This window comes from Numenius arquata, chromosome 2 (assembly GCF_964106895.1).
Source record: "Numenius arquata chromosome 2, bNumArq3.hap1.1, whole genome shotgun sequence".
Taxonomy (NCBI): Eukaryota; Metazoa; Chordata; class Aves; order Charadriiformes; family Scolopacidae; genus Numenius; species Numenius arquata.
In genome coordinates, this window is record NC_133577.1 from 99,730,377 (window position 1) to 99,745,356 (window position 14,980).

At 42.2% G+C, this 14,980-nt stretch overlaps 1 protein-coding gene across 1 annotated transcript in view; it reads left to right on the forward strand.

Moving 5' to 3' along the window:
• Positions 1-546: 546 nt before the first annotated feature.
• ADAMTS20 (ADAM metallopeptidase with thrombospondin type 1 motif 20) overlaps positions 547-14,980 on the forward strand; it is a 96,623-nt gene continuing 82,189 nt past the window's right edge. Inside the window, exons 1-2 of the mRNA XM_074144533.1 lie at positions 547-637; positions 982-1,328. Coding sequence (XP_074000634.1) covers positions 547-637; positions 982-1,328 — 438 coding nt within the window. The remainder of the gene's footprint in view (positions 638-981; positions 1,329-14,980) is intronic.

The following is a 14,980-nucleotide window of genomic DNA, read 5'->3' on the forward strand; positions in this document are numbered from 1 at the left end:
GGGCGGCATGCTGCGGGACTGGTGGCCTCTCCCCCTGTCCCCCTGCCCGCCCCGGGGGTGCTGAGGGCCCGGCCCGGGCGGGCGGTGCCTGAGGGGCTGCGGGGGGGGGGGCTGGGCTGCCGCCGCCATTGGGCCGCTCCTGCCCCGGGGGCGGGCCGGGCCCCGGGCCCCGCTTTGAAGTGGGGGTGCCGGGATGGCCCCCGCCTGAGGGCAGCTGGGCATCTCCGCGCCTCCCCGCCGGCGGCGGGGGCCGGGGCGAGGGAAGGCGGAGGAAGGAAGGGACGGACGGGAAGGGCCGCCCTCGCCCACCCCCCGGGCGGCGGCGAGCGAGCTGGGGGAAGCGGAGGCGAGGGTCTTGTGAGGAGAGGCAGCGCGGTGGCGGGTCGGCTTCCACCCCGTGAGGGGAGCGCGGAGGCGGCGGGACGGCGAGGCGGGGTCGTGGGGAGCCATGGAGGAGCCGCGGGGTGCGGGGCCGGCCCAGGCGGCGGGCGGCCGCTGAGGCGGCGGCCCGGGGGCGCCGCGGGCACGCCCGCCGCGGAGCGAGCCATGCGGGTGGCGAGGTGGCTGGCGAGTCTGCTGTGCCCCCTCTCCCTGCTCGTCACCCATGCGTGGGGAGTCCGCTTCCACCCGGGACAAGGTAAACACGCGGCAACAAAGGCAGCGGGTCCTGGCCCGGCGGCGGGTCCCGGCCGTGCCCTGCGGGGCAGCCGCCGCCGCTCCCCCGGCCGCGGGCGGGCGGGAGCGTTTCCTCACGGCGGGGCTTGGGGGGCAGCGGGGCGGCCGTCGGTGCTCGGCGGTGGCGGGGCCGGAGCCGGGTGTCGCCGGGCGCGCTGGAGGCAGGTCGTCCCCCCCCGCCCCCCCGGCTCCTGTCACTGGCCCCCTGGCTAGCGCAAGGGGTGCGGTGGCAGGAGCCATGGGGCTGCGAGCGGAGGTCGCGTCCGTGCTGCGGGGTGAGGCTGAGCCTCGGGCTTTCTGTGGCAGAGACCTTGGTGAAGCAGCTCTCCTCCTACGAGATCGTCACACCTGTCCGAGTGAATGAGTTCGGGGAAGTTTTCCCCCACACGCGTCACTTCAGCCGGAGGAAGAGGAGCCTGGAGGCACCGCCGGAGCCCACGGCGTTCCGAGCGCATTACCAGCTCAGTGCCTACGGGCAGGTCTTCCAGCTCAACCTGAGCGCCGATGCGGGCTTCGTGGCTGCTCAGTACGGGGTGCTGCACGTAGGGGCCCAGCAGAAGCAGTCCTCCCCCGACCTGCGCCACTGCTTCTACCGCGGGCATGTCAATGCCCAGGAGGCGCACATGGCGGTCTTCAGCATCTGTGGTGGCTTGGTAAGCATGCCGGTTACTTCCTCCTGTCTCCGTTCGTGTTCTTCTCCTCCTCCCTGAAAGAAATGTAGTGGGGATGCCTTTGCCGCAGAGCTGAGCTGGAAGTTGTCAGGCATCATTCCAAGTAGTTGGTCATGAAGTGTCTTGGCATCGGCAGTTTGCAGTCACGATGATACTTTTTTGGCGGGATATACAAATGCTGCTTTCAAAGGATCTATTGCTGACGTGTAATAGAACTGGTTGATGTAACTCCTGACACCAAGAGCATTATAACAGAGGAAAAAATTATGCCTCAGAAACACAGTAAACTATTGTTTTGATGAAGTGATGGTGTTAGTTGGCATCAGTTATGTGTTTGTAGCTTTATAGATATACTGTATGCTGATGAGTGAGGAATAATGGTACTTGATGAGAGAAGAATGCTGATATTTTTCTTCCTTTGCTTTCAGCAATGCTATAGAGGTGTGTCATTTTCTAATAGGTGGGCAGCATTGCTCTCTAGTCATGTTTCTGTTAAAAGTGAATGGGAAGCTTCCTACTAACTTCAGTGGGAATGTGACCATAAAATGCTTCTTCAGAATTGAATTGAGCAAACAAATCAAAACTCCATTGCCGTACATTCTTTACTTATCTCTTGATAGCACGCCTTATGTCTTCCAAAGTGATAACAAAGAAACAGCATCACACAACTGTCTATCAAAGCAGTTGTACTGTATTGCTAAATTTCATTGTTTTGTGTCTAGAAACAAGAAGGTTGTTACCTAGTGCTCTACCACATCACTGTTTTTTTGAATTGCTGAGAACAAGTGTGTGTGACGTGTGCACTGTAAAAATATGGTGGTGTAAATATTACTGTGAATTTAAGTTGAAGTTGTTCCATGTTTTTTGCAGTCACTCAGGAAAGTAAAGATGCAAGACTTTTATTTTTGAGAAATGAAAAAATCTACCTTCATGTTCTAGTCTTTCTAGTAGCCTATAGGAAATAGAATGGAGATGGTTGGATGCACGCAGGAGGGTGTAATGTGTATTAAAAGAAGGTGATACACAAGAGGATCAGAAATAATTGGTATTTGAGAGAGACATCTCTGTTGTCTAGTGCTTATTCTTGGATACGTGGATATATGTCACCTTGTCTTTGGGTTGAGGCCTTGTAGGCTTGGGCTAGTCCTTGGAAATTACTGGAGAAGCAAGCATTCAAAACCAGTAATTCTATATTCATCAAAGTTTTGCCTATATATCTTGCTTTATAAATGTCTGTCTTTGGTTCATATATACATTATAAAAAAACTCAACTCAACTCAAACCTGTACCAAACCCCCTGATATGTTGCACTCTTAACTCACAGAAGGAGTAGGAAAGAGGAGGAATCACAAAGTCCTTTTTTTTCCTCTCTCTATGGAATAAATAGAAGTTTTAAAACCTTCTCTTTCTATAGCTTTTGTTGCCTATTTTAATTTTGTCCCTGCAAACTTTTGATCATTTGAAGGGACCACATGCACTGAAAATAATTTTTTCTGAAAAAAGTGCACCTACTGCACTTAAAAGTTGTCTCAACTGCCTATTATTTAGTAATTCTAAAACTCTTCATCACAAGACTCTCTTCTCTGTCATAATTTGAATATCTCACTTCTCTTTCTCTCTCCTGTGCGGTACATTACAGTCTGCACCATGTAAACTTCCAATCAGAAATCCTTCAGTGCCTTTAAACTGAGCCTTTGCCTCTTTTAGATGAGCCTTGTGAACTGTCACTGCAGCTTCCAGCTGGACTTCATGTCCTCCGTCATTGCCTGGCTGAGTGACTGCCTAGTCTGAGCCACCAGCAAAAGCCTTGCTTTTGGTGTTCTGGTGTCCTGGTGTTCTCAAGACCTTCTCTCACTGCTTCTCTCTGCCCAGGCAGACACAGCCTTGCAGAGGGTATGTAGTATACCCAGCACTGTGGCTGCTTTCCCTTCACTGATGAAGCTGGTGAGCCTCTCACAAGAGGAAGCAGAGCCCTGCGTGGATGCTGTCCTGCTTTTTGTGGGACATGCCTATAGTATCCCAGGGAGGGATTGTGTGGGGACGAAGAGGCGGTCATAGCCACCTGGTTGCCTATATCTGCACAGAGTATCCTCCAACCTGACACGGAGCCTTCAGCCTAATTTTCTTCCTCATCCTCATGGATCCAAAGTGTTACGCTTTTTGTGTGACTGTCAGGGGAGACAACTCTTTTAGAGCCAAGAGGTATTTAAGAAATGTGTAGACATGGCACTTCAGGGCATGCTCTAGTGGCTGAGATTGTTGGTTTGTGTGTTTGTGGGTGGTGTGTGGTTGTGGGTGTTTGTTTTGGTTTGGTTTTGGTGTTTGGTGTTCTGGGATTTTTTGGGGTTGGTTTTTCTTTTTTTTGGGTGCTTTTTTTTTTTTTTTTGTTGGTTGGACTCGATCTCAAAGGTCCCACCCAACCAAAAATATTCTGTGATTCTGTGAGAAGAATGGATTTGAAAGGAGGGAGATAGAGGCCAGGTAGAATTTTCCTGTGAGAACTTGTCCTCCCTGCATGCATTCCCCACTCCAGGTGGGGCTACCCTAAAAAGTTAGTAAAAAGATACTTTTTTCTGAAGCTTTTAAAAGTTTCCTAGCTTTGTACATTCAACAAATGTACCTGCAAAAATAAGCTAGTCAGTTATTGCTCTTTCATTGAGCAGGACCATGCTTGATGAGTACATGCAAAGATTTAAGTGGGCCTGCTGCTGAGGTAAGATACTATTTATTGTGAATGAGACAGTAGAAACTAGTCTAGTGACTTGGTAGCCCTGTATTATATTTATTTTAACCATAAAATAGTTTGGGTTGGAAGGGACCTTTAAAGGTCATCTAATCCACCTCCCCTGCAATGAGCAGGGACATCTTCAATTACATCAGGTTGCTCAGAGCCCTGTCCAACTTGACCTTGAATGTTTCCAGGGATGGGGCATCTACCACCTCTCTGGGCAACCTGTTCCAGTGTTTCACCACCCTCATCATAAAAAATTTCTTCTTTATATCTAGTCTGAATCTACCCTCTTTTAGTTTAAAACAATTACCCCTTGTCCTATTGCAACAGGTCCTGCTCAAAAGTGTCCCCATCTTTCCTGTAGACAGTAAAATCCCTTCTCTTTGTAGGATCCATTTTCTTCAATGCTGGACTTGGTATATGGAAATTAAAATAGAAGAAATTATTTTTAACTATTAGGTATAATTTTATCCCTCAACTTTGCATGTATAAGGTAATTGCTGTAGTCCAATGCTGTAAAAGCTAGGGAGGAAAAAGGATGTGGACTTAGACAAAAAGGAAATCTAACAATGGAATTTTAAAAATGGCTCTGAAGATGTGCCTGAGTGATCTGAAGTGAAACCAGGTACTTGAGTTCGCTTTATCCCGTAGGCATCTATCCCCAAGCTCTGCGTGTCCTTCATTCACAGCTTCACTCCTGCTTCCCAAGTTCCTTCTTTTCTCTTTTGCATTCTCAAGTTGAATGTGTTCTCCCCCTAAAGGTCTGTGTTCCCTTTTCACCCTCAGTTAAGCCTTTTTCTGAGTGTGCCAAGAGCAGTGTGCAACCCCGAGTACCCACAGAGCGTTGCTTAATGGCTCCTGACACCCTGTGTGCAGTTTTGTTGTGTTACATTTCAGAGCATGCCCTGGGTTCAGGGATGCAAATGGCAAAGGGAGGTTAGAAGGTCAGCGGGGAGTCTGTAGTAATTGCAAGGAGGGAGTGTGTAATTAGGGAAGTTTGGGATGCCATCAAAGGCAGAAGGTCATTTGCAGTGATGGCCTGGGTGCCTAGTTGAACATCTGATCACATACAGGCATATTTCTTGCATCTTTAGAGTAATATTTGAAATATCACACTTTATTTCACTTTATTTTCTTAAACTGTATATCTTTTGTTACTTTTACTGCATTAGTCAATTACAGCTTTCTTAAAACATGGGGAGCAAGATCTGCTGAGGGTGTCCCGGGATGCATGTAGGCTAAAGAGACCTCTTGAACACTAATCCAGACAGCAAAATCAAAGAATTAAAAAAATAAATTAAAAAATCCTTTAACTTTCGAAAACATATGGCTTACGAGTTTATGGACAAATACAAGCAAATACCAGTGGATAAAGTATCCTAAGATGAGGGAGCTATCACCATGGATAACTAGAATGAGCCTTCAGTTTCTAGCAGGCCCCTGTCTAAAGAAAGGACCTTTATTTTTATTTGTTTTAATCCTGAATGAATGTTATGAAAACAGTTTGTTTAGTCCTTTGAGAAGCCTGGTATTCTTTCGTGGAGGTCAGGAATGTGTTGACTGATGCTGAGGACAGTTCAAATCGGTTTTTGTGAGCTGGGAGAATGCAGAAGTGCTGAAGGTGGTTTATAAGACCCTACTGTGAGAGAGGCAAAGGTAAGAAAGGAGGAACCATACATCTTTTCGGGTGTACAGTCTGGCATATAGAGCGATTTCACATACTTGCTGACTGGCACAAGTTAGGAGTAGGAAAGTAGATATGAATCTCTTCTTGCGTGGATTTGCTGGCTGCCAGCTTTCTGCAGGCCTGGAAGGCGGGACTGCTTTGTTCTAATGTAGCTTCTGGAGAGTAACAAGGTCTGTGTGACAAATCCCTTCCTTGGCAGCTCAAGGAAGCCCCTGAGTAACATCCTTTACTACACGTCAAGCTTACTTTTGTCTGGAGAATGACAGGAATATGAACCTAAGTGTGGATCTTCAGAATTTTCTCAGTACAAGAGGTTGTGTTTATTTTTTTACTGATACGGGTCAGTGGATCACCTTTCTGAGAGATTTTGAAAACAATTCAGGCTGCTACTATGGATGAGTGCAGTGGTTCTTTTTCAGAAAAAGTAGGCAGTCCTGATACTTATTTTAATGAAATTTAATTTTTGTTTGATTTAAGAAACAAACAAACAAAATCCCCAAAAAACTTGCTAGAAGCTAGTACTACCATAGCCAGCATCTAGTTTCTTGCAGAGACCTAATGTAGGTAACAGTCTCCAGATACTTGCTCCCAGTTTTGTGCTGCTTAGGACTAATAGCTTCAATGAGCTCCACAGGTTTTCCAAAGTAAGCTTCAGCACTTGTAACCAGAAGATATGCTTACCTTGAAATAACTTAGTGCTTTAACTTAACAGGCTGTCACTTCAAAAAAGTTACCTTCTAAACCTGAAAGGTGGATTAGTTTTCAGCATTCAGGTCACATTTGTGAAACTATGAGCATCTGTACATATTAGTCTTTATATACTTTTATCTTACTGTAAAGATTCCATCATAAGCTAGGAAAAGATCATATTAAAATGTCAATTCAAGACAATCAATTCTTGTTTGGACAAACTAAGTTCTCTTGCTGCTGACTGGCTGACGTGACGTCTTCCACTTAATAGTTCTGATTTAACTTGTCATCCAGGTACACAAGGTGAGTCTCTAGCCCCAAATCTCTGCAACACAACAGTCAAAAATTTCAGTGCTTCCATTATCGCCCTGTGCATTTGTGCTCTCTCTCACCAGCACAGAATGGTTTCAAGTACAAGGACTGACTTTGCAAGTAAAAGATAAAATGTTCTTTTTTTTTTTTTTTTTTTTTTGGCTGTTGTTTTTATAGCTAAACAGAACAAAAAGGGATCAGGAAGTAGACCAAACTCTACCTTCTCTACCTTTTGTACTTGATTACTTCATTTGGATTTTTCATTTGATTTTTTTTTTTTCCTCTTTCTGCTCCTTTCTTCTTTAATTATTTATTATTTCACTCTTCACTTAACTTCATTTACAATTTTTATCTCATTTACTTTGTTTTCCTGTTAGCTTTCCCCTAATATGTATGCTCATAAGCAGGACCAATTTTTAAATTATTTCCGCTTCTGTGACACTTGATCTAGCATTTTTCAACAGTCTGTTTTGACTGCAGTTGCCTGAAGTCTTCTCAGTCTTGCTCTGCTGGTCGCAGGATGAATGTTGCATATCTCTTACTGTTGCTATCTCATCTCTTTTTAACTTTGTAGACACTAGATGTCTTTTTTCACATACACCTGAGGGGGACCATAACACTTGAATTTACTTGAATATGATCTTGTATCCCAGAGTCAATTTCTACCTGCCTTGGCAAAATTGCTATTCATCACACACTTTGTTATAAAATAGTGAGACAGCTTAGGTCCCCGTTGCAGCTGTTACAAAAAAACTTGAAACATCCCCAGTACATTATTCCCAAGCTTTTTACATCTCTGCTTTTCCTGAAAATATCTCCACAGATGCTATGCTTTTACCCATGGACCAGCACATGTCAGCAAATACAGGCGGTATTTGCAACTGTAAACTGAGAAAATACATGGGGTGGCAAATTGTGCAGCTGAGGTCTATCACAGAAAATGTCTTACTGGAAGCAGTACAATCTGAGTCTTTATCTATCTTTTTACCAGCAATTCTGCATGAATTGTCCTTTACACAGGCATGTCCCAGTCTGTTTAACATTTTCTGTCAAGGATGCTCAGACATCGCTGGTGTGCCTTTTGCCCGCATCCTGTGTCTGGTAGCCTGCTTCCCTGGCAGCTGTCTGAGCACGTTCTATTTGCCAGATAAACTCTGCTGATGGCTGCAGCCTGTTCTTAACTATTGCCTTTACAGGAGATCCACAATCTCTCTCTCATCACTTGGGGTTTGTGACACAGGTGAGTTTGCTGGAAAGCTGTGGGCAGCCACAGGAAGCTGGATTTACTTATATATATGTGATAGGGGTGCCAGGGGAGGGGAGAGGACACAACATACAACCCTTTGCTGTCACTAGGCGAGCTGAATCACTGAAATGGTGTGCAAAATGGCTTTTTTTTTTTTGTGTGTGTGTATGTCTTAAAGTAATGCTTCCAGCCCCACGTGTCAGTCAACAGCTAGCCAGCATGGATCTTAGAAAACTTTGTACTCTTGGGGCATAGATAGGCTTCCCACATGAGATAACATATCTGCAATAGTCTCAGTTGTCTTTCTGTTTCAGATGTACTCTTGTGTAGAAAATGGCAAGATTAGGGTAGCAAAGTCAGACACTGAGAACAGGTCATACCTTCGGGGTGAACACATATTATCAAAAGTACTCGAGGTAACTTACTGTGTGGCTGACTAAAACAGGTGAAAATCTAGCCGTGCCTTGTGTGTGCTTAAGTGATAACTGTCTATATGAGGTTGAAAGGACTTTTTGGGAGCTATTTATCTCCCAGTGAGAGAAAAAAGGTGGTTCTGCATGTACTTAAAAACATCAAAGCTAGGAAGTTCTCTTTAAACAGAGATAAGTTGCAAATGTACATTTGCTTGACATTTACTGAGACAGGCAAGATTATATGATGGAGTTTCCTCCAGTATTAAGCATATAGATCCCCTTGGTCTGTGTTCTGTGGGAATACTTAGCTTGATGATTATTTATGTGTTTAAAACCAAAACCCCTAAAAAACAAAAACCAAAGCCAACCTTCCCCCCCAAAACCCAACCAAACAACAAAACCCTTTCATTTCATTTCACCCGTTTCACCAGGTATTGCAGAATAGCTGCTTTTCCATAATGAAATCTCCATGTATATCTATGACAAAAGCTTTCCTCCGTAACTTTAAATTGACTTTTCTAGCTTGTTCATTCTGAATTGTATATAAAGGTAAAAATAAATAAATAAGCCCCTCTCTCTTCCTTCCACTCCAATGAATCTTGTTAATTGCCATAATGCCTGCTCTTTCCAGCTGTCTTTGAGATCGTTACTGTAACATTCTGTCAAGTTCTCTGCCTTTTAGCTAGACTGTTGTTAGAAATTGTATTTAGAAACTCCTGGAGTACTATTTTTACCAGACTTCAGCCAGACTTTCTTGCCTACAATAGCCTTAAAAAGTGATGTTCAGGGTACCTAGAGCCAGGAGTTACACTTCCTGCAAGAATATTATTTCCCCTGTGCATTGTGCAAAATGGAAATAGCTTTTCTTTGTGTGTGTTTGTGTTCCTGAGTGAAAGTAACTTGGCAGTAAGGACACTGGATTCAGTGCTATTGTTATCAGCATGGTTAGATCAGGTGTGACATAAACATACAAATTGGTAAGATCCCTTTAGGAGTACACATAGAATTTAAATTCCAAACTTGAATTACATCATTTTATTTTACAAATCATTAGGTGCCTTTTCAGACTGGGACACTTCTGAGCTAGGTGGGTGCCTCATCAGTTCTGTTCAAGGTGTGATTAAGTGTGCTAAACATGTATCTGCTCATGAAACTTTAACATCACAGAATTTGTAAGGAGATGTGGTTAGATCATAGTTAAACTTATGATGAGACTTTTTTCCCTATAATAAGTTTTTAGCATTTAATTTTATTTTTTCTCTAAGAACTTCAAATACGATGTTGCTTTCAGTCAGTTCTAAAAAGGTCTTCCACTGAAAACACTCATTGCTAGACACTTCTTCCCTGTTGCTTAGGTGATGTATTATTTATTATTTTATTACAATTTTCTTATTTTTAGTCTATTAGCTCTAGTTTGAATACATTAGCTTGCAACCACTACCTGGCAGCGTACCTCGATCAGTTAACCTCTAGTACTTCTTTGTTCAATGAACTAATTAAGCTATGCTTAAGGTTTTCATTAGAAAACATTGTAACAGTGGAGCAGGAAGAGAAGGGTGAAGGGCTTCTCAGGTGATTCGTAAGAGCTTTGAATTAACACAATGGGGAGGGAGGAGAGGAGGGAAGAGAGTAATATAAAAGGAAGGGATTTTGTAACTTTGACCATGAAAGTACTCTTGCTGTAAACTACTTGCAGGTTTTTTTGCGTTTGACTTAAGAAGCCAGACCATAAGGGCATGAAAAATACTTGGGTAGAGGAGTGGAGCTTACCTGGGAGGGAGTCTGCCAGTTTAGAGTCATGTTTTCCAGAACTTCAGTTGTTCTTTTAGCATTTTTCTGAAATCTTTCCAGTTTTGCTGTTGGACATACTAAGATTAATTCCACGTTTCTGAAACCCGCTATATATCCCTTATGTTTTCCATGTGTTCTACAAAGTTGCCATTACACACAAGGATGTAATTTGTATATGGGCATGGTACATACTTTAACCATAAATTCTGCAATATTTATTTCTACTACTCTTGGAATAGAGCAAATACATTGATTAAGACTATACGGTTTTAAGCCACTTTAAACCCCTAAGACATACCATATATAGTGAGTAGCTGTGTTGATCCATTGAACCTTGATTTAATATAAAGTGTCTAACTCATCCAGAATATTTTAAGTCCAAGAAATAAATTATCTTTCTCATGTGGGTTTTCTCATAAATTTCCTCAAATCTATGCATAGCCCTGTGTAGCACTCCCTCTTTGGACCACTTATTTATGATGTGCAAGAGACTGTTTTCAATTTTGTACTCCACTTCTACTGAAGAGATCTTTTAAATATACTTTTACCTCTTTATCTGAGAACAGAAATAGAATGTTTCAGGCAGATTTCTTGTTACATGATTTGAGAGGCATCTGTAGATGATAAGTAAATCCAGTTCATTTCTGATTTCATTTCCTGCAAATGCTTGGGCTCCTGTTTCAGCAACCTGCCTCTGTACATCTAAGTGACTTTGGTTTATTTGGCTTTACCAAAAGTATTTCTCATTTGGATCTGTCAGACCTTCTACCTGCGTGCCTGACTCGTCGTAATTTGTATCAGCAGAGTCTATCACCAGAGTTAAGTATCACTTTCATGAATGAAGGACTATAAAACAGACAGTGTAGCTGGTGACTGAACTTTTGTAGACCTATGTGTTAGGAAAATGAGGAGACGAGCATGTGTGTAGCTAATGAAAATCCAGCTTTAGTCTTCATAGAGCATTTAAAAGATTGGAATTGGTGACTTCAAGTTCAATGTCTGCTTGGGGTTTAAATGACAAATATCACATACCCTTCTTAAGACAGAGCACTGTGTTCATCTCTTAGCTTTTGGTTTTTCTCGCATACAATAAAATGGGTTCTTCTCAACTTGGATAGGGAAGATGGAAAAAATTTATCGTAGACTGCTGGTCGGAGGTGTTCCTAACTAGTCAGTGGTAGTGATTGCTTGTTTATTGATACTTGTTGAAGAGCAGAGAATTCATTGAGGAAAGAATGAAAGTTTGTTGCATTATAGATCTTTTTGATTGGCTATTTCTTCCGTATCTAACCAGACAGTTGATCCTGGGATACTGTGCAAGAATCAGCGGGCCAGAGAGTGAGCAAATGAGAGGAAGCTTGCTCGCTTGCTCACTTGCTCTGTTTTTCTAAAATAGTTAGCCCAAGTATCTGGAAAGGTGGAATGCCCAGTCTTAAGGACACTATTGTGCCTTCTTGTGTTAATCTTTTGATTTCAAACAAAAAGCTAAGAATAATTCTGAGGTCATGAAACATAATATAGGATACTTCCAGATCTCTGTCCTAAATTTTTGGGCTATAAGTTTATGGTGTGTTTTATATTTTCTTGGCTATAATGAAGAAGATTTCATTCTTTTGCTTTCTAAGCAATTTCTCTAATTATTTGCTGTGAAGATGAGCACAGTTACTGCTGCTTCTGAGTATCTTTTTTAGAAGAGGGAGAATTGCCTGGTGCTTTATTATTATTATTTTTGTCTCCCTAGATGACTTCATTGTATCTTTTCTTTCACCACAGGATTCTGGATTTCAGTTAAGATGCATGTATCAGTTCTGATTGAGATACTTAGACTATAGAGTAATGACAGTTGAGCCACAGATGTTGCCAGGCATTTTATATTGTGTGTTCATTGTTAGCTTCCGCTTGATGGGCAGGCTTTGGAGCATCATTCTGAGTTGCTTGATAGTCTGGTTTTACAGTAAACTCTTGCTGATATGAAGTTGCTTTTTTTTGCCAGGAAAAATGATTCTCTGTTCTATTTCAGTTTAAAAATATCTTTAAAATATCTTCCTTTGGTAGGAGGCACAGATTTTTAACTGCACAGAGGAGTTGGTATACAGTGTATGGTATTTCTAGTGCTAGTGCATAAACAAAGAATTATGGGAATGCACATCTAGAGGAGGTACAAGGCAGGAACACCTCTTTGGGAGTACCAGCAGTCCTGGCTTGACTTGGATCAGTCATGATGCATCATGATGACCCTTTCCAATACACTGCAGAGGGTAACAGTGCATAAATATGGCTTTGAATTCCTAGATAGGATCTTTCCTCTGGTAGCAATTGGTTGTCTAAGTATGGGGTCAGGAGGCTAAGTGGAATTTTCAAAGTGATCAAAACCATATGTCTTTGTGATGATTCTTTTTTTTTTTCGTGTAGTGTGAAATGGTAGAAAAATAAAGCCCTATTCTTGTAATTCATCTTTTCTAGTGGAAGTCTAATATTCCAGAAGATGAATTTGGTATTTTAAACCATTTAAGTAGATTTGTGTACATTAAGTACCATTTGTGCTACATTTTAAGTAGCACAAACTCTTTCCTTATTAGTTCTGTGCCATTATTCTTATAATCTGTATGTTTCTTGTAGCTGAAACCATTTCTTTGAAATATCTGAAAGCTTGTTAGTTGGAAAAGCCATTGAAGAAACAAATACAGAATATCTGCTGTAGCAATTAGAAGGGAAGTAAAATGTATGTGTGGAATGAACCAGTAGCAGTAAAGTTTTTGCTTAAATATAAAATAAGGTATTTTAAACGTCCCTTATCTAGAAATAGGGTTTATGGTATGTCAGAAGAAAAGATTTAATTAGCATGTTAGTGTTCACAAATAGTATGGGGTCAAATTTATAAGGTTTTGGTAATTGGGACTTTAATATAAAAAACATCAACATGAATCTTAGTATCAGTTCTTGCCGCTTTGTCCATGAGCGACAGGTACTTCTTGTCTGTCCCTGTCACTTTGCCCAGAAGGTTGCACCTCCCTAGGACTAACTGACAAGCTGTGGCATATCTGTTTTCATGGGGCCCTTCCCACGGAGGCACATAGCGTTCTCGGTGCACTCTGTCTGCTGTCCTCTACGAACCACATGCCCTGGAAACACTGGCTGTGAGAAGGCTCAACTGAACATGTAAAGGATCCAGCATGAATCACAGAATTGTAGGGGTTGGAAGGGACCTCTGGAGACCATCTAGTCCAACCCCCCTGCCAAAGCAGGTTCACCTAGAGCAGGTTGGACAAGAGCACATCCAGGCGCGTTTTGAGTATCTCCAGAGAAGAAGACTCCATAACTTGAAGACTACTTGCAAAGAATTTAAATAAAACTGAGGGATGGGTGAAGCATGTTTCTGTGAGTTAGATTTAAACTGTCTTGAAAGGAAAATACTATTTACCTGGGTGGCTTTTTCATTCTGCAACCAAGGTGATGCAGAAGATCGAACCACAGTGGGCTTACAATAGCTGGATGATTTGTACACCATGTTTCAGGCAAGGTTACAGGTAGTCTGACATATGCTTGAAGCCTAACAGAATTTAAACATAGAAAACCAATAACTGCTAGAAGGATCCTGAATTCAAGGGGATATTATAATTCCTGTACAATATCCTGGACACTAAGGTAGCCTGCAGCAGATTTTACAAGGCTCTTTGTAGGTTGCTTGGAAAAAAACCCCAAACTATTCTCACTTCTCATATATCTTGCTCTGCCACTCTTTTTCAAGGTTGACATGAACACTTAATCTCTTAAACCACATTATGTAGATTATCACTATTCTCTTATTGGTCAACATGCCTCACTAATAGGGCAAAACAATTAACAGGATGCAGGGCACCTGCTCATTCTAGGTGCTTAATTGACTGAAGTAAGGAAATTCCCCAAAAGCCTGGAAATAATTTGATGAGGTTCTTACATGTTTTTTTCCTCCTCATAGTCTCCTGAAATAAGGTACTTAAGCTCTAGGAAACTATGAATTTGGTTAGAAGTGCAGAGAGGGAGAAGAGATTCTGTTTTAGGATTTCATAATTGAATGGATTATGGGGAAGGGGTGAGATGGGGCAAAAGGAGCTTAATTTGTGTTCATTTTCTTTGTATATGTGCCGGTGCTTTTGTTTGTAATCAAGTTCCTTTGGTTCCCATTGCATAGTTACCCATGTGCGTCTGCTGTAGTGGGGGCAGGGGCTGGGGGGGGGAACTGAAGAGAGAAACTCATTAATGAAACTGTCAACTTCGAATTCCTGGAACTTGTTTCAAAGTCTTTAAAAGGAATATCAAGTTAACACTGTTTCTAATGTATGGGCAAAATGCAATTTTAGAAGAAAAATATTATAAATTATGTAAACGACAGAAGGCAACAAATCGGTCTAGAATTTGGACAACGCAAATCCAAGGCTTTGATGGCCCCTCTCCACAGTTCCCAGCTGGTCCTGCTTGGCTATACCTAGATACTCTTTACTTTTGTGACCTCCTTTGTTTCATTAACTTTGTATAGTGATTACCTATGATACATTGTTAATACTCAGGCTAGTCTGTTACGAGTTATTCTGGTGGGACAGGTCTCTGAAAACACACTTCCCTTTGCCTTACCTTCAAGCTTCCATCTCCAGCTTCCCCTGAAGTTTCCTCTGTCTCATGTGTAAACTTATTTCCATTAATTTCAGAATATTATCATAAATAGTTTATTATTTTAATGAAAATTAATTTTATATCAGTATTTTTAGTGGAAAATCAATTACTTCT